This window comes from Ctenocephalides felis, unplaced genomic scaffold, assembly GCF_003426905.1.
Source record: "Ctenocephalides felis isolate EL2017-DRISC unplaced genomic scaffold, ASM342690v1 CF-g0.4_SCAFFOLD_01886, whole genome shotgun sequence".
Lineage (NCBI taxonomy): Eukaryota > Metazoa > Arthropoda > Insecta > Siphonaptera > Pulicidae > Ctenocephalides > Ctenocephalides felis.
Genome location: NW_020538040.1, coordinates 125,968,119 through 125,991,876, shown reverse-complemented (window position 1 = coordinate 125,991,876; position 23,758 = coordinate 125,968,119). Strand labels below are relative to the sequence as shown.

General features: G+C 29.9%; 1 protein-coding gene across 1 annotated transcript in view; it reads right to left on the bottom strand.

Moving 5' to 3' along the window:
• Positions 1–112: 112 nt before the first annotated feature.
• LOC113375865 (adenylate kinase isoenzyme 5) overlaps positions 113–23,758 on the bottom strand; it is a 174,481-nt gene continuing 150,835 nt past the window's right edge. The window contains exons 6-11 of the mRNA XM_026615814.1: positions 16,031–16,213; positions 14,299–14,634; positions 5,207–5,361; positions 3,965–4,181; positions 2,221–2,385; positions 113–325 (exon numbers count right to left, since the gene is read on the bottom strand). Coding sequence (XP_026471599.1) covers positions 113–325; positions 2,221–2,385; positions 3,965–4,181; positions 5,207–5,361; positions 14,299–14,634; positions 16,031–16,213 — 1,269 coding nt within the window. The remainder of the gene's footprint in view (positions 326–2,220; positions 2,386–3,964; positions 4,182–5,206; positions 5,362–14,298; positions 14,635–16,030; positions 16,214–23,758) is intronic.

Sequence of the window (23,758 nt, the reverse complement as noted above, 5' to 3'; positions counted from 1 at the left end):
TACTGGTCCCGTTTGATCAAATTAGTTTTTGGTCACCACGTTTTGTTTGCCGGCGCCTATGTGTCCATTAGGTAGTCCTCCATTTGGCAAATTAGTTTGTTCTTGTTTTCTACTAATAAGTTCGCTGACCGTGGGTACGGTTCCGGGGCGCCTCTTCCAAATCATGCAGGACGGCTGCGTCGTTCCTGGCTAGCGCCTGCCGTACTCCAGTCGGGCCGTTCATGGGAACATTACTCGCAGCCCCCGATGCAAGCGGACCGGCAACTTTGGCAACTGACTTGGCAAACTCGTCGCGGACGGGTCGGGTGTCTGTATCGCCATCAACCTGGTATAAATGATCGTAGTAAATGAGTAACATTAAAAAATGCATGTTTGTTTAAGTCAAAGACGAGTAATGCAATCTTTTTTTTTAGTTTTGAGTTTTTGTTTGGTGTTTTTGTTACCTAAATATAATTTTTAAGTATACGTTGTTGAACGATTTTATAAGGTGTGTAGTTATTTTTAAATGAGATAAATACTTTTTTATGTAACCTCTATAATAGTTCACATTTGGTTGAGGTAAGAAGAACCATGTAAACTGAAGATATAAAAAATAGGGAAATGGTAATGAAAATAGTGAGATAAGTTAAAAAGTGCAATTTTGCAAGAGATAAATCAAATTTTAAAAGTTATTACAACATCGATAATGAATTCTTCTGACAAAGTTTCATACAAAAGTTGCCTGTAAGGTATGTCGGTTTTCTTAGACTTTTACGAAAATTATGGAATTCGAAAACCGCTTTTTTAGTGAAAAAAAGTCGGTTTTTACTGTATAAATGGAAAATGACAAATATAGCTGCAATGGTTCGCAGAAAAGTTTTGTGTTATATTTTGTCTAATGTATAAATTCTAGATTTTTATACCAGTGTATATATTAATTTAAATCAGTGTGACTTCTTCTTGAAGAAGTAACTTCCTCTACTCAAATTTTAAAAGAAAAGAATTTTTAGCCCCAGAAGCCACAAATAAAAATAAAAGAACAAAAAACTTAGAACTATTATATCAGGCTTTAAAAACAATTAAGCAATTAAGCAATTAACAATTTTAGGAAATTTTGTGAGTAAACAAAGAATACGTCTATGTAACAATTTGATAGACGTTCTCAGTTTTTTGAAATCATATTTTATTAAACAAAAAAATAATTAGAATGTTTAAGATTAATTAATTAAAATTGCTCGGAATAGAAAATACGCGAATTTAGCTTAATTGTTTTTGAAACTAAAATTGATATTAGCAAGTATGTATCAATATGTATCTATTTTTGTTTTTTTTTAAATTAATGAATGTTTTTTATTTAAAAAAGTATTATTTTTATTTATTCAAAAACTTTCCTTTCGTTATCATAGAAATATTTTCATTCGTATATGTGAAAATTTTGCATGAATAACGAATAATTATTTTCAAAGTTTATTTAATCAAGATAAACTATTATTTTTTAGTTCTATCAATTAAAATTAAAATAATTTTGTTTACTATCCATAAAATTGAACAATAAATAAATTCAGTCAAATTCTGCTATAAATCGTCCTAAATTGGCGAATAAATTACAGAATATTCGAGCAAAAATTTATTTTCTAGATAAAATTCGAAAACCGGCTAAAACCGGTTTTTTGGTAACATTGAAATTCAAAAACCGGTTTTCTGAAATGTCGGTTTTTGTATAAACCCTAATTGCCTGCAGTGCGATCTTTATAAAAAATGTGCCCATAAAATATGTATTCACCTTATTTGTAATAAATGTTTTAAAAAATGAGTATGAAAAATTAAACAGAAATACCTACCAAAGCAAGATTTATGATATTAGCAAGAGTTTATTAAAATTTCCATTTGTTATGTTTATTAATATATATTCGAATTACAGTTTTTAATTTTGTTGTTTCACCTTATAATTAAATTGCATGGCATTGATTAGATAATGTTTCTATTTTTTCGTAAAACCTTTTTGAATTAAATATATAATAGTCACAATTTTTATCCCATGATTATATCTTTTTTCCTAACCTTGAGGTGAAAAAGATCAGGTGACAAATTTTAGCAAAATAGCGAAAACGTATTTTTACAATATAAAAGAATGACAGAATCAAAAGTGTTCATTATAGCTTGATTTAATTTTCAATTCACATGTAAAACACAGTTTTTCCACAAGATTCATAAAGTATATTTCATTTCAAATTCACTTACTATAGTTAATCTCCCTTCTGCATCAAGAGCCTTCAACATGGGCAAAGATCTTTCACGGAAAGTTTCAAGTCTTCTTCTGAAGGCTGAGACCGTGTCGTCGGGTCGTCCGCGGCCTAATTGAAGTTTAGAGCAATCCAACAAAACCATGTGCGGCCTTTGTTTGAACTATTAAAAGCAATGATTTTTATATTAAGATTAGGTCTAAACATGTATCAAATTCTTACGTGTTGTAGATTAAAATCAATTTAGATATTGCATAATTTTATTATATTTAAGACGGCTAAAGAAGTTATATAAATACAATTTTAAATATCAAAACATTTTTGTATGAATTCGTTTACATATTTTTTCTAGGACATATCTACCATATAAAACAGAATAGGGGGAAGTCCCGTAACCCCGGACGGCATCAAGCACCCGACACTCTATTTAACAAGCATTATTTAAGCGTAAGTTAAGTATAAATCTTTTAATTTCAAAATACAAGTGAAAGGGGCATGGGGGGCACACAGGTACAGGATCACGCGCCAAGCCCGCCTGTGACGCACACGGTCATGGCGAAAGTAACCCTTTTCTGTTTTAGGCGCAAAATCACGGCGTCACCTAAATATCAATAGAAGTAATTCTAGCATAATTATGCATTTACATTTGAGTGGTATGCAAAGATAAAAGTTGTACTTGATTGTTATCCGTAAAATGGTAGAATATTATTAGATCTTTTAACCAATTTTAGTAAGTGCCACCGAATGAACAAAAATGTCTGTCCCTTAAAACCGGACACTAAGTCGTCCCTTAGTGCCGGACAGTAAACATATTAAATTTCTTGTGAGAATTTACGTAATTTATTCCAATTATTTAATTTTGTTCTGTATGAGTGCTAACGGTCACTACATAAAGCTTATGGTGAATGCACCAGCTGAGAGCATCGGTGTGGTTCAGCCAAAAGGGTGGATGAATAGTTACTTTTTTTTGCAATATCTAAGAATATTCGTCAAAGACACATGTGCAGACATTCTAGAGTGTGGAGATGACTACATATGTGATCAATGCAGGTTATTTTGAAATGTCCGGTACTAGGTGCCACTGTTTAAAATTATATTTTTTGATAACAAAGTTTGATTGATAGTATTAATTATTTTTTAGCAAAGATTGCGGTTTTGTTAATTTAGTTTGATTTCTAACTTTGTTATCTAACATAAATCATAATTTAATAAACATTTCGTAAAATATTTTTTGATTTATTTTTAAATAACCTTAAGTGTCCGACACTAGGGTACTTCCCTCTAATATATAATTATTTAAGTTGTCTTAGATTTATTTGTACGAGGGGAATCGGGTATATATATTCTGCTTTCTATGATTTATATACGTAATTATTAACGTTATTTAGACTAAGTGCGGAGCATATCTAAACGCAATAAAAATCACGTCAACCAATCACAGAAATATTGTTTATTATTCAATACTATTTGTTTAAAAGTGAATTCTGTTTCATTCGTTTAACTACTAAATCCTACAAGTAAATTGATGATGAGCAAATTATAAATGCTTAGATAATCTCTTAAATTGGGCATCTCGATACCAAGTATGGTAAATAGCAGCTATTGCTGTCCAAGAGAACCAGGTGGAGTAACCACGAGAAACAGAAAGTTCCACTCATCACACAACATACCACAATACATGGACTTGTGGTTGCAAAACAGATGTAATAAAATTAATGTAGGAGTAATGTTTCTTAACTTACTGTTTCCTCAAATTCTTTGGCTTGTTGAAGATCTCGTGGGAAACCATCGATCAGTGCACCAGTTGCACCTTTAGCAGCTTGCAAGTGTCTTTTGAGCAATGTCATGACAGTTTCGGTGGCGGCGAGATCGCCTGCAACCAAGGAAGTCTTAACCCGATGAGCTTCGGTCAGCGGCCGAGGCTCTGAAGCTGCCATCGCTCGTAATAATGTTCCAACACTAAAAGTACGATATATTTGAAGAAATTTTATTGAAAAAAAAAACATGAAATTTATGTAACAATTTTATATTTTCTATTAATTAAAATAAGATCATGCCATAATAGTAATTAATGTTAATATCATGATTGCATGCTGTATGCTTTTTAAACCCGCATGAATGCTACGAGCTCATTTTATTTCTTATATGTTAACAGTAATCAGAACCTAAATTAATGATTGTTGAGCTAAAACTTCTCCTTACATTGTGTATTTTTTAGATGGTAACCCAATGGTTAATCCATCCATATTTAATGATTAATATGTTCATCTATTGACTTTAAAATAAAAAATAAAAGTAACATGGTAAAGTTTAATTTACCTGCGAACTTTAAAATTACCTATGCATTCTTTTCAATTAAAAATAATCTGAATTTCTTTTTTAGAGTAAAACTTAATTTTTTTTTGCATGTTGCTGCTAATATTGTCATATTTATTGATATGTACTTAGGCATGTTTCTTTATTGATGCATTGATATTTATGCATGTTATGTATTGTTTTGTATTTATGCATGTTTATTTAATACAAACTGATGACAAAGATAAATAATCAAGCGAATCTAAATTTTAATAGTGGGCTAAGGCTAAAGATAATCTATAATCTCGATAATAAAATGTGTGATGAAACTGTACATATTATTGACTATTGTCAAATATTAGGCGTTTATTGAAAGACAATAAAAAATAATTGCAGAATCAATTTATTACGAAAATATTTATTAATATATAATTTTATTTATTAATATTTTTTTTTCATTGCAAACCGAATGAAGCAACAAAGCATGTGCATAAATATTTTATTTAAAAAATATCTAATTAAATTTAACAATACATATACATCAGGTATGTATTATTTAGTAGTACTAACTTTAGTTCAGTAGTAAGTTCAGTTATTCAAATTTCGGCATGTGGGCGCATAAATTTAACTTGTGAGATCGTGTTTCTGTTATATTAATATTTTAGGAATAGACAATTTTCATGATTTACCTTATATGAACCCATCCTGGCATTTGTTGCAGAACTAATTGTGATAAGGCTGCTTTGTTACTACCGGGCCCTCCAATAATCCATAACACAGGTGGAACCCCATCGATATTCGAATTTCCATTCTTAATTAGATTTGACAAAGGCATTGCAGCATCCTGCAAATTAAACTGGAGTTAATATTGTACTATCAATGCAGGTATATAATCATTTCTGATTATTTCTATATCTACGTATATAAAAATGTTATGTTGATTGGTGTTTGGTAAAAGTACACCGATTTAGCTGAAATTTTAACATAATATATTAAAAATTGTTGTTATATACATTTTGCATCAGTCACATATCAATGACCGCAAAAACGCTCTTTTGACTTTTTACAAAATCGTAATAGGCCTTATATTTTATACGAAAGATGCGCAGTAAATATATAATTAACTTCCCGTAGTGCAAGTTATAGTAATGGCAAAAAAATCCAAGATGAAATTTTTATATTTCTTTATGTTTCAGAGGTTTTTGAACATTTTGGCATACCTTAGAAAAAATGAATGTATGTGTGTGTGTGTGTGTGCGGATACAAATTTTCGTCGACGATTTTGGAAACACGGTTCAACCGATTTCAATTATTCAGAAAGCATTCGATTCCTATTAATAAGGACACGTGCTGATTAGTTTTTGGCATAGGCAGGTCTAGCCGTTTCGAAGATACAGGGCAAAAAGTGCCAAAAACGGTAACTCAGTTTTTAAGAGAACGGATTTTAGTAATTCAAAATAGAAATTTTAGTAATTCTTATTATTATTCAATAGATAATAATTAAATATTCACTTCAGTCAACGTAATTTTGTATGATGCGTGATCGATCTGCGCTTTTTACCAAATCGTTATTAGACCTTATATTGTCATTTTATATGACAAATGGACAAAAACAACATTTTTTTTTATACCACTGAGAGTTTTATAGAACCACTTCGGGATGCATAGGCATTGCACGCAGAAGATTTTAAGTATACAACGGTATTTCTAAACTCATTTCATCTGCCAGGGATGCTACCACATGGCCATCACACATATTAAAATTGAAAATATGTGTTCCAAATATTCTCTCACAGAATATTAATTATAGAAAACTGCAACGGCATGCGAACTGCTGTTACAAAATGAATAAAAAACCTTACAATTAGTGGTAGCAAAGGAGTCTTTGAAAGGTGGATATGGCCTCTTCCCTCGAATACAGATAATCCTGGCGTATATAACATTTCAATTTTTAAGATTGCATTTTTCAATTTGATTAGAATTCGCAATCACGATCAATAAAGCCAAAGATCAATCTTTGGATTTGTGTGGTTTAGATTTAGGTAAGGATTTCTTATCATACGAACAACTGTATGTTGCCATTTACAACTTATTACACAAGCAGTAGAAAAATATTAAAATATTGTGCGTGCACAAGTGCACAAAAAAATTTATTTCTCGTTTTAATGTAATATTTTCATAGGATAGTTTTTTTATACACTGCGAGTTGCACTCAAATTTCTGAAACACGCCATTTTACATGTACTTGTTTTATTTAGTTTTGATTAATGATGCTAAAAATAGAGTAAAAAGAAATTTATCGTTTTCCAACTACGTTCTACGTTCATCTTAATGACCTGCATAAAACATAAATTCAAATCATGCTTATATAATTTATACAAATATATGATCCAAATAATTATATGAAAATTATAACTTCAAATCACGAATAGTCAAGTGCATTTTACTATAATATAAATGTCGTAATTTATCGATTTTTTGCATATCAAGTTTCTAATTATAATTTAAAGTTTCACACACACACACATATATATATATATATATATATATATATATACTAGCATGCCCGGCCACGGTTTGCTGTGGCTTTTATTAAAATCCACTGAATATATTTTTTCTACTCTTTTTTCTGTTGACATCTTTGAATGCTGTAGTTGGTTATGACAATGTGTATTTGCAATAAACTTGATTTTTTCTTGCAAAAATTTTAAAAATATTTAATTTTTGGCACTTACATATTTCTCATTATTTCATATTTCTGCCTACAAAATATTTTTTTTTCATCAATTTTAATATTTATGCTGTAAATTCTCATTTATAGAATATTTTTTATGATATATATGTTCACACATACCTATAGTATGCAATTAATATAACTATGATTAATCGATATTTTATTTCGTTCTATAATTTTTAACTGTAACAATACACATTTGAATGAACAACTAATACATTGAACGAAAAATAAATATGAATATATTTGATATAAAACATATTCAATGAGTTATAAGAAAATTAATTATTAACAAATATAAAAACTATATTAAATGTAGCATTTTCTTTATAGATAAAAATTAAAATTGGTTTGTACAGATATAACTTTTCTTTTACTCTTTGGTTTATTTATTTTCATCTTTTATCATTGTCGAACTATATTTTTTTTATAAATTAAAGATTTTGTTCATATTGAATATATCTCCGCTATTAATTATATATAAACACTAATTAAAAACAAAGTTTAAAAACAATTATGCTTTTTGTTTTGATATTTTAAACAAACTAGCCTATACACACATTAAATTTAGTTTTGATCATAAAACGGAAAGTTCTCATCTTAATCTATAGATTTCCATTATAAACTACTAAGAATTTGTAACTATAACATACAATTTGTAGTGCTATATTTTGACAGTAAAATAATGAAAATGTTATTGCAGATATAAGAAAATTATAGTTTAGCGATCATAATTTTGTGTAATGCTAAATTATAAATTGAACTAAAAAAAATCAAAACCCGTGTAGGATCGAAAACGTGTAAAACGAATACCATGTAAAACGGGGGATAGGTGTAATTGTTAAATTGAAATGTGCATGTGTGTATGTGTGTATGTGTGTGTGTGCGGATACAAATTTTTGTCGACGGTTTCGGGAACACCGATCAACCGATTTGAAAAATTCAAAAATCATTAGATTCGTATTGATAAGGAGACGTGCTGATTAGTTTTTGGCGAAAGCAGGTCTAGCCGTTCTGAAGATACGGGGCAAAAAGTGCCAAAAATGGTAGCTCAGTTTTTAAGAGAACGGGGCGTCCGATTTTAATAATTCAAAAAACATTTTACTTGTATTGACAAGATGAAGAATTGATCAGATTTTCATGAAGGCAGGTCTAGCTTCGTTAAAAACTAATCAGCTCGTCTCCTTATCAATACGAATCGAATGTTTTTTGAATTATTCAAATCGCTTCATCCGTGTTCCCGAAATCGTCGTCGAAAATTTGTATCCGCACACACACATACACGCACACACACACACACACACATACTCACACACACAAACATACATCAATTTTTTCTAATTATAAGGTATGCCAAAATGTTCAGAAGGTTTTAAAACGTAAAGATATATACAAATTTTCATTTTCGATTTTTTTGCGATTACTATAACTTGCCCTACGGGAAGTTAATAATTAAGTTTTCACAAATTCAGTCTTCGTCCATTTATTTTCTTAATTTCTAGATCATTTCAGATGACGAGAACTTATGTCTACCCTATTTGTGTGTCTTATTCGGTAATTAAACAAAATCTGTTATTCAAATTATTTGAATTGAAGCCGCTAACAAAAATTAAATTATGAAAATATCATGAGATTAACATTAAAATGATACAATGTTTATTATTAAACGAAATTAACAAATAGACGCTATAAATTAATAATAGAGCAGAATAACACATGTGAATGAATAATAATTTCACAATAAACACGTAATGTTTTATATAATTCATTACAAAAATCAATATCATACAACTGAGTCCATTATAAGGCCATATATTATGTATCATAGCGATTGGACAACATTATGTTAATAATTAACTAGTCACGTATAAAAAAACCTTGTATGGGTTCACATAATATCAATGTCGTTCTTATTATTTTAACTGTTTATTTTTAATGCGTGCTTTAAAAGCTTAATAAGAGCTCCTACGGATATTTTCGTGCTTTTGATGAGGGCCTCGCTTCTTCTTCGAATCGAGCATTATGACTAAACTGTATAATTTTATTTGCTTTGCGGTCTCAAGAACAATTTTCCTAAATATAGGTTGGTTAAACTACTATTAAGTAAGACTCTGCATATTAAAAATGTGTTAGATTATTATATAGAATTATATTAAAAGGTCGTGAATGGAATTATTGAATTAAATTTGATGACAGTTTCTATAATAAATATCTTTTTATGGGTTTTAGGAATTTCTCGGTTGATTACGTTATCGAATATTTCCATAAAATGGATAAAAAATATTATTAAAGTATTTGTAGAAAGTAAATTTTAAGAACTTTGTGGAATAAAATTTGGACATAATTTTTCAATGACAACATTTCAAAATCGCACAATACGTTGCTCATGTATATAAATTTGTGAATTGAAGAACATACATTTGCAATAATATCTAAATTTTTTCTGCAGTATGTTAAATTCCAAAGCAAATTCCAAAAGGCATATCGGGTCGATTTCAGTGTTGTTATAATTAATTAGTGCCGGGACAGTTTCTTTTATCATTTTGCATGAACGTGTAATATAGAATTTTTTAGATGGCTCTGTATTTTTTGATAAAAATTTTGCTTTATGAATTAACATATTTTTAAATACTAAATCTTTCAATGACATCTTTTTTTAATACTAAATTGTTATATATTTAGTATTTAAAAAAAAGATTATATAATAAAAAAATGGTAAAAATACATTGAAAATTACTAATAGTAAATAAAGATAATGAGCAACCTATTTAATTAACAAAATTTGGTCACTAATTTAAAGAAGTCAAAATTTCATAAATTAGTGCACCAAGAAAAGATCTTAGTATTTATTAAGTTGATAAAAAAAATAAAATTTTACTTTAGAAATGCTGGTCGGAACGCAAAAATATATTTAAAGGACCGAATGAAGCCCGTGGGCCGCCGATATTCTCTTACTGTTCCCTTAGGGGACAGCCGGGTAAAAACGGTTAAAACAAAAAACACAACTAGCTGTAAGTGGAATTCTGTCTTAAGGCAATTAAGGCATCGTGCCTTAAGGCAAATTGCTGGAACTTCCGGTACCAAAAATTATTATTTTTTTAAAAACGATTAACATTTTTGAAAAAAAAATTACTTTGAAAAAATAGAATTTTTGAGAAACTATAATTGGTCAAAAAATTACTTTTTTTGAAAAAAAATTTTTTTTTAAAAAAATTTTTTTTAAATTTTTTTTTTGTTTTTTTTTTTTTTGAAAAAAAAATTTTCTTTATTTTAACATATTGTGGAAGATCTGAACTTTTTTCAAAGCAATCGTACTGTTTTAACTGCCTAGGGACAAATATAAAGCGCGTAAGTGCCGCGTCGCTGTCTAACGCATAAGCATTGGTACGGAACCCTATAATGTTAACAAAATGTATACTTATTGTTAAAATCTCTATAAAATATCTGATAATTTGATGTGCATATGTCTAATATCATTTTTGACCGCCAAATGGCTCATTTTTTTACTTTTTCCTCCATACTCCGAAACCGCTAGACCTACCTTCATGAAAATTTTATCGATTCTTCATCTGTCAATACAAGTGAAACGTTTTTTGAATTATTCAAATCGGACGCTCCGTTCTCTTAAAAACTGAGTTACCGTTTCGGCACTTTTTGCCCCGTATCTTCGGACGGCTAGACCTGCCTTCGCCAAAACTAATCAGCACGTCTCCTTATCAATACGAATCGAATGTTTTTTGAATTATTCAAATCGGTTGATCCGTGTTCCCGAAATCGTCGACGAAATTTGTATCCGCACATACATACACACACATACATACATACACACACACATACACACAACACATACACCACACATAACACACACACACACACACACACACCACATACATCCATTTTTTCTAAGGTATGCCAAAATGTTCAGAAACCTTGGAAACGTAAAGATATATAAAAATTTCATTTTCGATTTTTTGCGATTACTATAACTTACCCTACGGGAAGTTAAATATTGGTGTTTAATTTATATATACCAATATAGGGTAGAGTGGGGCTTAAAGGTCCGCGTTTAAAAAGGTTTACTATCGATATTTCAAAAACCAGTAAAGTTAAGAATTTTCAACAACAATATTTGAAAGTAGAGGAAAATGATGTATAACCAGCCTTCACCTTGCTTTTTACGACGTTGCTATCTGAAAAACAGCAATATTTGAAAATCCATAACAAAAGTATTTTCTTTCGTCGTTAGTTTTTGTAGTCGTGGGTGCTGTTGCTTAGTTTACGAGACCTTAATATAATTTTTAAGTCTACGTTATTTAATTGTTTTATAGGGTGTATTGTTAATTTTAAGTTAGATTCAACAGTTTTTTATATAACCTCATAAAAGCTTTCATCTGAGTGGGGTAAAAAGGATCAACTTTACCTTCACCTGGCAATGGTGTAAAAAATGAAAAAATATCAAATAAAGAAGTGAAGTAAGTTAAAAAAAAAGTTTTAAAGGGATAAGTGAAATAAATGACTGATCTAACTTTGCTGGTAAATGACGAAATACCAGATCAAGGTTATTTATAGCGTTATCTTTGTAAAAATGAACCCATGAAATTTATTTTTGCATTGGTTGAATAATGCAGCTACTATTTTATGAAATCTCTTCATAAATAAAATAATACATTAAACCTGTTTGTTCTCTACGTATCAATTTACCCCGCTTATGGGATAAAAAGAACCAGGTTACAAATTGTTTATGGTTATAATGATGAATTAGCTGGTAGTTTCACTGAACATAGTCAGAAACTTGTTCGTTTGATATTGTGTTGTAAAGGGTTTGGTTTTCACAATATAATTGCTCAAAGTCAAACTGGGACTTTGCGCCCCGCTTTACCCTAATAAAAGGGACAGGTGACAAATGGTATGTACAAATTAGGAATTAACTGGAATTTCGCTGTTGATCGTTGTTTGTTAGATACATGTTATGTGTTATAATTTAGTTCATTTGGCTTAGACAGCATAATTACAGAAAACCAAATTGGACCTCTGTGCCACGCCCTATACACACATGTAAGTAGTAAAGTAAAGTAAAGTGTTTAAGTATTAAGTTTCCTTGAAATGACTTTTATATAAATGCAAATAAAAAATTGTAAAACTAGTGGGGCGCATGGCATCGTGCCTTAAGGCAAATTGCTGGAACTTCCCGTACCAATAATTCTTATTTTTTTTAAAAAGATTACCATTGATGAAAAAAAAATCGATTTTTGAGATACTTTAAATTTGACAAAAAATTACTTTTTTGTCACATATTTTGGAAATTCTGAACTTTTTTTCAAATCGTACTGCTTTAACTGCATAGAGACGAAATGTCAAAGCGCGTAAGCGCCGCGTCGCCGTCTAACGGACGAACATTAGTACGGAACCCATAGGAATGTAAACAAAATTCATACTTATCGTTAAAATCTTTATAAAATATCTGATAATTTGATGTGCATATGTCTAATGATCATTTTTGACCGCCAGATAGCTTTTTTTTACTTTTTGTATTAGATCTTCAAAACCGCTAGGCCTGCCTTCATGAAAATTTGATCAATTCTTCATCTTGTCAATACAAGTAAAATGTTTTTTGCATTTTTAAAATCGGACGCTCCGTTCTCTTAAAAACCGTGTTATAGTTTTTGGTACTTTTTGCCCTGTAGACCTGCCTCCACCAAAAACTAACTAGCTGTAAGTGGAATTCTGTCTTAAGGCAATTAGGGCATCGTGCCTTAAGGCAAATTGCTGGAACTTCCCTTACCAAAAATTATTATTTTTTTTAAAAAACGATTAAAATTGAAAAATTGAAAAAAATTTACTTCGAAAAAATAAGATTTTTGAGAAACTATAAATTGGACAAAAAATTCCTTTTTTTTGAAAAAAAAATTTTTTAAAAAAAAAATTTTTTTTTTTTAAAATGTTTTCTTTATTTTGACATATTTTGGAAGATCTGAACTTGTTTTTCAGAGCTATCGTCTGCATAGAGACGATAGCGCGTAAGCGCGGCGTCGCTGTCTAACGGGTAAACATTGATACGGAACCCATAGGAAAATAAACAAAATTTATACTTATTGTTAAAATCTCTATAAAATATCTGAAAATTTGATGTGCATATGTCTAATGATCATTTTTGACCGCCAAATTGCATTTTTTTTTACTTTTTTCGTTATATCTCCGAAACCGCTAGACCTGCCTTTATGAAAATTTGATCAATTCTTCATCTTGTCAATACAAGTAAAATGTTTTTTGAATTATCAAAATCGGACGCTCCGTTCTCTTAAAAACTGAGTTAACGTTTTCGGCATTTTTTGCCCCGTATCTCCGGAACGGCTAGACCTGCCTTCGCCAAAAACTAATCAGCACGTCTTCTTATCAATACGAATCGAATGTTTTTTGAATTATTCAAATCGGTTGATCCGTGTTCCCGAAATCGTCGACGAAAATTTGTATCCGCACATACATACACACACGCACACACACACACACACACACACACACACACACATACATCCATTTTTTCTAAGGTATGCCAAAATATTCAGAAACCTCTGAAACGTAAAGATATATAAAAATTTTCATTTTCGATTTTTTTGCGATTACTATAACTTACCCTACGGGAAGTTAATCAGCACGTCTCCTTATCAGTACGAATCGGATGTTTTTTAAACTATTTAAATCGGTTGGTCGATGTTCCCAAAATCGTCGACGAAAATTTGTATCCGCACACACACACACACACGCACACACACATACACACACACATACATCCATTTTTTCTAAGGTATGCCAAAATATTCAGAAACCTTTGAAACGTCGAGAAATGCAAAAATTTTCATTTTCGATTTTTTTGCGATTACTATAACTTACCCTACGGGAAGTTAAAAATCTAGTTTAGTGTCATTCTTCTAACAATTCAGACTAGAAAAGCTTTTTATTACATGATGTTGGCCGGAAACAAGCATAATTTCTGAATCGTAGGAATTAATTAAATTTTTGTAATAAAAATATTACTTTTAGAATACTTACTTCTTCCGCAGCCTGACTTCTCATACGGTCCGTTCCGGTAACAAAAGCATTTCCAACTTGACTTTTCCGCGGCGGTGCGCCTATAACTGCAGTTTCAGCCGTATGAGCTGCAGCCGGTACGGATTCGACGACTGCGGGAGCTGGAGCGACGGCCGCCGCGGGCACGGGGCGCTTGGGCGCCGGTTCTACACCCACGATCTCACCAGGAATGCCGTCAGCACCTACTCCCACGATACCGTTGGCAGCGGCCGAAGGATTCTCGTGCGCTCCTAAGATTTTCAGAACAGCCGCGCGGAAGTCTTTGTACACCTCGCCAGGACTTCGTTCGCCATTTACCTGGGAGGTGAGTGAAAAGTTTTTAGCAATTTTACATGGGAAAGTATTGAAAATATTTCTTGGCTTTAACCCTCCGTCGGTCGGATATTTATTCACCTTCGAACGGTCGGAGTAGTCTGGCTAGACCACCATTCGTTTTATATGCATTTATATGGGATAAATGAGTTTTTCGTGTCTTATATATTAACGATTATTAGTAGTAAATATTTATAGTTTTGATTTTTTGCATGTGTTGAGCTTGCTTATAATAAAAAAAATATATATTATATTATATTACATAAAAAAACAAATAATATAAAAGATCGTTGCTTTTTTTGTTTTGTTTTATTTATATCAATGAAAAACAATATTTATTCTTTTTGGGCTCTTTCGAAATGAATGTGATATTCAAATGAAAACGAAATGAGGTGCGTCGCCTTTGAAATGAGCTGTAAAATTCAAGTTGAAAATATAATTTCACTACAGGTTTTCTAAAAAAAATTTCGAACGCAGTACGGGTAGAAAAATTGTTGATAGTGTGCGCATTACTCATCCGATTTTCAATGTTTGCGATGACCAATAAGTTTGGTAGGTTTTCAAGGAACTCTCGTCGTAAAAATGCGACATTATAAAATGCAGTTTGAATAGAAATTACCAGAAAAAAGACAAAATACTGGTTTACATATATCAAAAAGCGTATATTTCATACAAAATGTATGGGTGGTATAGACAGACCACTCCGACCGTTCGAAGTATAAAAAAGTTAATATCCTTATAATTATCCTTCTGTACTTTTTTTAGTCCTGATTTTTTCATTGATCGACAGCTAATGAAATTCTAGAAAAAGAATTTAGATTTAGATAAAGAAGAAATTTCAAGTCGATAGGATTACTAGAAGTTTTTTTTTTAATTGAAGTCGAAAAAAGTCTGGCCAGACCACGCCGACCGACGGAGGTTTAAATGTTGTATACTACAAACAAAAATAAAAGTTAATATAATATGCATTTATGGAATACAAAAGCCTATAATATCTACTGAAAGCCTATTATAGCATAATATTTCTCAGTCCACTTATATATTCATTTTCTGAGAATTATATATTTATTATGTACGTCGTTTATCCAATTAAATATTCTGCAGAAGTGGGTGCAATTATAATAATTTTAAAAATTAAATAATTTTATTTCAAAAATTATTTTATGTTCTGTTTCTTCTATTTGACTGGATTTAGATCCACGGTCGAATTTTTTTCTGAATCCAGTCTAAAAATTATTATCCTAGTAGACTTAACAATTTACGTTATTAATTATCATTCATTATTACATTGTTCTATAATTAAAACTATATTTATATTATAATACTATATAAGGTATAAATTTTATAATAATATTCAATATGTAATTGAAAAATAATTTACCGTCATTAGCATGTCACTCTGATCGAAATATTCAGCGACAGGCATTACATTTCGGAAAAAATTCGTTAGTTCCATTTTTGCTAAACTAAGTACCACATGCCCTAGTTTTGCTCCATAGTCGATTTGTTTCTCTAACACTTTTTGCCTCCAAGATATCAGTATCACTCCATTTACCACTTGAATCTGTGTAAACAAGGTTCATAACATATTAAAATATAATTTTATATCATTGTTTGAATTTATTTTTTACCTAAATATACTAAAACGGAAAGAAAATCTCTGTAATATATAGAGTAAAATATATTGTAATGCAAAGATAACATATATTTATACGGGTTCATCTTTCAATTTTTTTGTAAAGCTAATTTTTTTCAAAAATTTCAAAATTCTCAAATAAAATTAATTTTTGGTTCGGAAAGTTGCAGCAATTTTTCTTAGAGCACGATGTCATGCACCACTAGTTTATTATTATATTTTACTTATAATTCTGATATACTGATGTTGGTAGATATAACAAAATATATGTATGAAACAAATAAAAAAATAAATTAAATATAGAACTACGAAGAAACAAATGAAATATAAAACAGCTAATTGTATAAATTATAATTAGAAACATCTTCTCAAAAATCGCATTTTTAGCAGGCAACGCAAAAGTTGTCCTATTTGTATATTTTAAAGGGGAAGATGATATAACACCTAATATAATTAGCTTTTCTAATAGCAATGATGTATTTTAATTTCTTGCAGTAATATTTGAATGAGCTTTTTCACATGAAAACATATTATGATTTATGTTTTGGAGGAAAAATAGATATCTTCTCTCGATAGGGGAAAAAGTCAGCTCAAATATAATCTTTTCAATTACCGATAATCCATTATTTTTAAACCAATTTCTTTATTTTTATAATTGTGGAAGTAAATATTATCGATCGAAAGTCGAGCAACATTTAAGTACAGAGTATTTTTATATTTATATTATTCTATGACATGTTTACATAAGTAATGGGAGAGCAAACATCGTTTACATTAATTTTGTAGAGAGATGTATTTTGTATTGAATATATAATTTTAACCGATGTTGTAAACAAATTTATTTGCAATTAAAAGAACACACAGTTTTTATATACCTTGTGAGTTCTGTATCTGATTAATCCTAAACTAAGTGTTAAGACTTATTATTATTACTTTTATTTTTCAGGCTCACATTTTGACCTCCAAATGTAAATAGAATTTGAATGCTTTTTATACGTTTTGAAAGCATGTTATACAATTTGTATATTATTAACTTCCCGTAGGATATGTAATCGCAAAAAAATCGAAACTGAAAATTTTTGTATATCTTTACGTTTGAAAGATTTCTGATCATTTTGGCATACTTTAGAAAAATGGATTTATGTGCTTGTGTTTGTGCGGATACAATTTTTGTCCACAATTTCGGGAAAACAAGTCAACCAATTTGTATGGCATCGTGCCTTAAGGCAAATTGCTGAAACTTTCCGTACCAAAAATTAATTTTTTTAAAAAAGATTAGTTTTTTTCAAACATTGAAAAAATTAGATTTATGAGAAATTTTAAATTTTTGAAAAAAAAACTTCTTGAAAAAAATGTTTTCTTTAATTAAATTTTTGAAAATTTTGAACTGTTTTTCAAAGCTTCAGCAGCATAGAGACAGAAATCGAAGCGCTTAAGCGCCGCGTCGCCATCTAACGGAAAAACGATGGTACGGAACATTTAGAAATGTAAACAAAATTTATACATATTAAAAACCTCAATAAAATAACTGATAGTTTGATGTGCATATGTCTAATGATCATTTTTGACCGTAAATGGCATTTTTTTACTTTTTTTATTGGATCTCCGAAACTGCTAGACCTGCTTTCCCAAAAATTTAATTAGTTTTTCATCTTATCAATACAAGTAAAATGTTTTTCGAATTATTAAAATCGGACTCCTCGTTCTCTTAAAAACTGAGTTACCGTTTTTGCCACTTTTTGTCCCGTATCTTCGAAACGGTTAGACCTGCCTTTGCCAAAATCTAATCAGCACGTCTCCTTATTAAAAGGAATAAAATGTTTTTTTTAATTATTTAAATCGGTTGATCGGTGTTCTCGAAACCGTCGACGAAAATGTGTATCCGCACACACACAGACACACAAACACACACACACATGCATCCATTTTTCTAAGGTATGGCAAAACATTCACAAACCTTTGGAACGTAAAGATATATAAATATTTTTATTTTCGATTTTTTTGCGATTACAATATTTCGATTTTTTTACTCTACGGGAGGTTAAAGAAGCATTTGATTCCTATTAATAAAGAGATGTGCTTTATTTGTATTGACTAAACGAAGAACTGTTTAAATTTTTGGAACAACAGGTCCGGCGATTATGGACTCCAAATAAAAACAATTTAAAAAAATGCCACCTGACGGTCAAAAATTTTGATTAGTTCCGTACCAAGATTTTAATTGAAAGTTCATTTATATGGTTATAACAAATGATCTTGCCGTTTTCGACAGTATAGAATAACCGATTTGTATGATTGAAAAAATATTGGGTTTGTCTCGACCGCGAGGCGTTTTTGCAAAGGGTGTAAAAATCATCATGCAGATTTTGAGAGAACGGATCATCCGAATATATTAGTTTAAAAAATGCTTTTACAAAAAATTTCGTAATTTTCAAAAAAAAATTCAAAATTATCAAGAAAATCAAATTAAAAAAAATTAAGAAACTTTTCATATACATACACTTAAGTTGTTTGTAAAATACGTTTGTTGTCTAATTTAATTACTTATAAATTTCCAGATGTGTTTATAATAAAAAATCTATTTGAAATTATTTAAAACAATTATTGATTATTTTCATTCCACAAATGTTTAATTACGGTAGCAATTTGCCTTGAGGCACGATGCCATGCACCACTAGTTAACTTCCCGTAGGGCAAGTTATAGTAATCGCAAAAAAATCGAAAATGAAAATGTTTATATATCTTTACGTTTCAGAGGTTTCTGAACATTTTGGCATACCTTAGAAAAAATGGATGTATGTGTGTGTGTGTGTGTGTGTGTGTGTGTATGTATGTATGTATGTATGTATGTATGTATGTATGTATGTATGTGCGTGTGTGTATGTATGTGCGGATACAAATTTTCGTCGACGATTTCGGGAACACGGATCAACCGATTTGAATAATTCAAAAAACATTCGATTCGTATTAATAAGGAGACGTGCTGATTAGTTTTTGGCGAAAGCAGGTCTAGCCGTTCCAAAGATACGGGGCAAAAAGTGCCGAAAACGGTAACTCAGTTTTTAAGAGAACGGAGCGTCCGATTTGAATAATTCAAAAAACATTTTACTTGTATTGACAAGATAAAGAATTGATCAAATTTCATGAAGGCAGGTCTAACGGTTTCGGAGATCTAATGAAAAAAGAAAAAAAATGCCATTTGGCGGTCAAAAATGATCATTAGACATATGCACATCAAATTATCAAATATTTTATAGAGATTTAACAATAAGTATAAATTTTTTTTACATTCCTATGGGTTCCGTACCAATGTTTACGCGTTAGACGGCGACGCGGCGCTTACGGGCTTTGATATTTCGTCTTTATGCAGTTAAAGCAGTACGATTGCTCTGAAAAAAAGTTTAGATCTTCCAAAATATGTCAAAATAAAATAAAACATTTTTTTAAAAAAAAAAAAAAAAAAAAAAAAATTTTTTTTTTTCAAAAAAAAGTAATTTTTGTCCAATATATAGTTTCTCAAAAAATTTTTTCAAAGTAAATTTTTTTCAAAAATCTAATCGTTTTAAAAAAAAAAATTTTGGTACGGGAAGTTCCAGCAATTTGCCTTAAGGCACGATCCCTTAATTGCCTTAAGACAGAATTCCACTTACAGCTAGTTTATTTCTTCAAATAATAATTCCATTCTCATATTCGATGGCTGATAGAATTTTAGATTGTTTTCTATATAAATTATTTAGATGTTGGATGTACTCGCCCATGACCCCGTGTAAACTTCACTTTTAAAAAAATACATATCAAATATAGTAAGTATAATACTATTTGATAATAGTCAAATATTATTATCAAAATTTATACTTTTATTGTATGTTTTTGGTTTATTGGTTGTTTTCATAACTATATTTTCTTGAAAAGCAGTTAGAAGTATGTGCTCTTGAAGTCTTTGTAACGATACTTTATTAACTTCCCGTAGGGCAAGTTAAATAATCGCAAAAAAAAAAAAATCGAAAATGAAAATTTATGCATTTCTCGACGTTTCAAAGGTTTCTGAATATTTTGGCATACCTTAGAAAAAATGGATGTATGTGTGTGTGTGTGTGTGTGTGCGTGTGTGTATGTATGTGCGGATACAAATTTTCGTCGACGATTTCGGGAACACCGATCAACCGATTTGAATAATTCAAAAAACATTCGATTTGTATTGATAAGGAGACGTGCTGATTAGTTTTTGGCGCAGTCAGGTTTAGCCGTTCCGAAAGATACGGGGGGCAAAAAGTGCCGAAAACGTTAACTCAGTTTTTAAGAGAACGGAGAGTCCGATTTTAATAATTCAAAAAACATTTCACTTGTATTGACAAGATGAAGAATCGATCATATTTTCATAAAGGAGGTCTAGCGGTTTCGGAGATCTAATGAAAAAAGTAAAAAAAAATGCCATTTGGCGGTCAAAAATGATCATTAGACATATGCACATCAAATTATCAGATATTTTATAGAGATTTTAACAATAAGTAATTTTGGTTTACATTCTTATGGGTTCCGTACCAAAGTTTACGCGTTAGACGTCGACGCGGCGCTTACGCGGTTTGATATTTCGTCTTTATGCAGTTAAAGCAGTACGATTGCTTGAAAAAAAGTTTAGATCTTTCAAAATATGTCAAAATAAAGGAAGCATTTTTTTCAAAAAAAAAAAAATCACAAAAAAAAATTTAAAAAAAAAATTAAAAAAAAAATTTTTTTTCAAAAAAAAGTTATTTTTGTCTACTTGTTTGTCAAAAATCTTATTTTTTCGAAGTAAATTTTTTTCAAAAATGTTAATCGTTTTAAAAAAATAATAATTTTTGGTACGGGAAGTTCCAGAAATTTGCCATAAGGCACGATGCCTTAATTGCCTTAAGACAAAATTCACTTACAGCTATTTGAGATTTATTAACGAACGCTATGAAAAGTTAACCCAAAAGTCGTACATTTATTTCGATATTTCTAACAGTAACGTGAAAATATTGCAGCAATGCCTTTAGCAGCTATTTTTACTTGAAAACATATCCAATATTAAATAAAGTCCAAACTTTTGACACCACTGCTTGATGTTAGGAGTGCACATGAGATTTTGTCTCAAAGCTTGTAGTTCTTGACTCGTATCATACTTCAATATGTATACATATGTATATAATCAATGTATTTGATTAAAATCTACAAGTAATTTATAATTTGTCACAAAAAGTTTTGAAAAGGCATAATAACGAGATATGATTTGCCATAAAATATTTTAAATTATTTGCGAATAAAACTCTAGCAATTTTCCTTAAATGATTATTGATCTATCAATTAATAAAACAATGAAATTAATTTATCTGCGTATATCTTTATTTATATACTCGTATACATGTAGACATATATAATACTATTTGGGATGCTAACTTATAAACCGCCCACATTTAATTATCACGTAGGTAGGTAGAAATAGAACGTACTCTACTTCTCAATGTTTAAAGTGTATCCTAGTAATATATATCACAGTGAATGAGCTGCATAACATGCAAATACAAGAAACAAAAGAGTTGTAATTTGTATCGATTTGTTTCTATGGCACTTAAGACAGTTCTGTAGATTGTATTTTAGATAGGAAAGTTATATCTTCATACGTAGTAATTCCATGGTATGCATAACTGCATTGAATTATCTAGAGCTAGAGCAATATCGTTTGAAAAAATGTTATTAGTATTATTCTACGAATGCCTTTTCATTATTAATCATAAGCATTTGTACTATTGTTTACTAGACTGCATATTTTAATGTAATAATTAATTTAAAAAGAAAATTCGGCTTTATTTTAGATTAAATCATTCAGTCATATATATTTTTAAATTTATTAGTATTATTGTTGGGAGGTGCACAAAGCTCAAATTGATTTTTAGCAAATATAGAGTGGAGAACCGAAACCAACTTAACACAATAAATAACACTTATCAAACGAACAACTATCAGACTCTTATTAAAAATTTGCCCATCTGGTGGTGGAAACAAGGTCCAAAATTTTAATTTCATTTTTAAAGAGGTTTTAGGGAATATATCTACATTATTTAATCAATGCGGTTGCAGTTTATTTATAAGGTAACTAACTATACACCTAGGGCTCAATACCGTACAAAAATTGAATACCGGTATTCGATATTGAAAAATGAAAATTCCGGGATCCCGGTTTTAATACCGGTATTGTCGATGAAAAATTAAATGTATATTTTTACTTATTCAGTTGTTATATTGACATATAACAAATAATATATGAAATCTAAACAAATATTGTGCTGAAATGAGTACATATTATTTATTTATTACATAGGAGTAGAAGTAGATAGAAACAAAAAGTGTCAGTAAAAAAATATATATTTTCTATGTACATTTTACATTCTACATTTATAATAAGAATTAATTTATTAATATATTTAGAAAAGAATAAATTAATAATTCATGGCTAATGTTTTGCTTAATAAAATATGCTCTTAAGAAACATAAACAATCAATTGTTTGATCATCAAGCTCTTTCGTCTTTCCGATTCTACACTTGTTGGTACAATTGTAATTAAGAAATTATACATATTTGTAGGTTCGTCTTTTATTCCTGTTTTTTCAAAAAAAAGTATTTCATCTTTTATTTTTTGTTTAGACTGGAGTTTTTTTTAACACACACACGGGTGAAGTATTATTGTAATATTTTTTAATAACACCAACTTAATTAACTTGGTTATATACTCACTTATAAATATCATAGGTTCAAATAAACAACAAATTTACACAATATTAACACACTATTCTTCATATAAACATTTATTTTCCGCAACTTAAGATGTTATCTACACGAAATTTACACAACTGCACTACTAAAGTTACATTTCGGCTTTATATAACATTTTATTTAGTTTAAGGGAATTCCCTGATTTTGAATATGATCAATAGAGTTTTTTGTATATGTGTGAGTGCAAGTCAAGTTATTACCCGTTCGGATTTCTCGGGAATTACTGCGATGTGTGCAATTCATCGATAAAAGATTATTACAATGTTGACTATTCTATGTTGAATGCAATTACAATTGAGAATATGATTCATTACGTGGTGGTTTCTACTATAGTTATTTATATTAACTAATTATAACAATACCTCTTCGCAAAATTCTCAAATTGTTGTCAGTGACACGCAATTTAAACAACTGCCGTTCTTACTTATGTAAAATGATTTATGTATAATAAATAAAGAATTATATCTCATCGATTGTATATTATGTTTAAAAATTATGATAGTGAATTCGAAGTAGGAACGAGGCACGTAAACGAATAATAACTTTTGTAAATGAACCCTTGTATTAGCTGGCTGTCACACATAATATATAAACAATCGCTTTATCTTGCCGACACCGCTTGTCGCTTATCTCATCAGCTGAGTCAAGCTGATTCGGCAATACACAATACATAGTTTGGA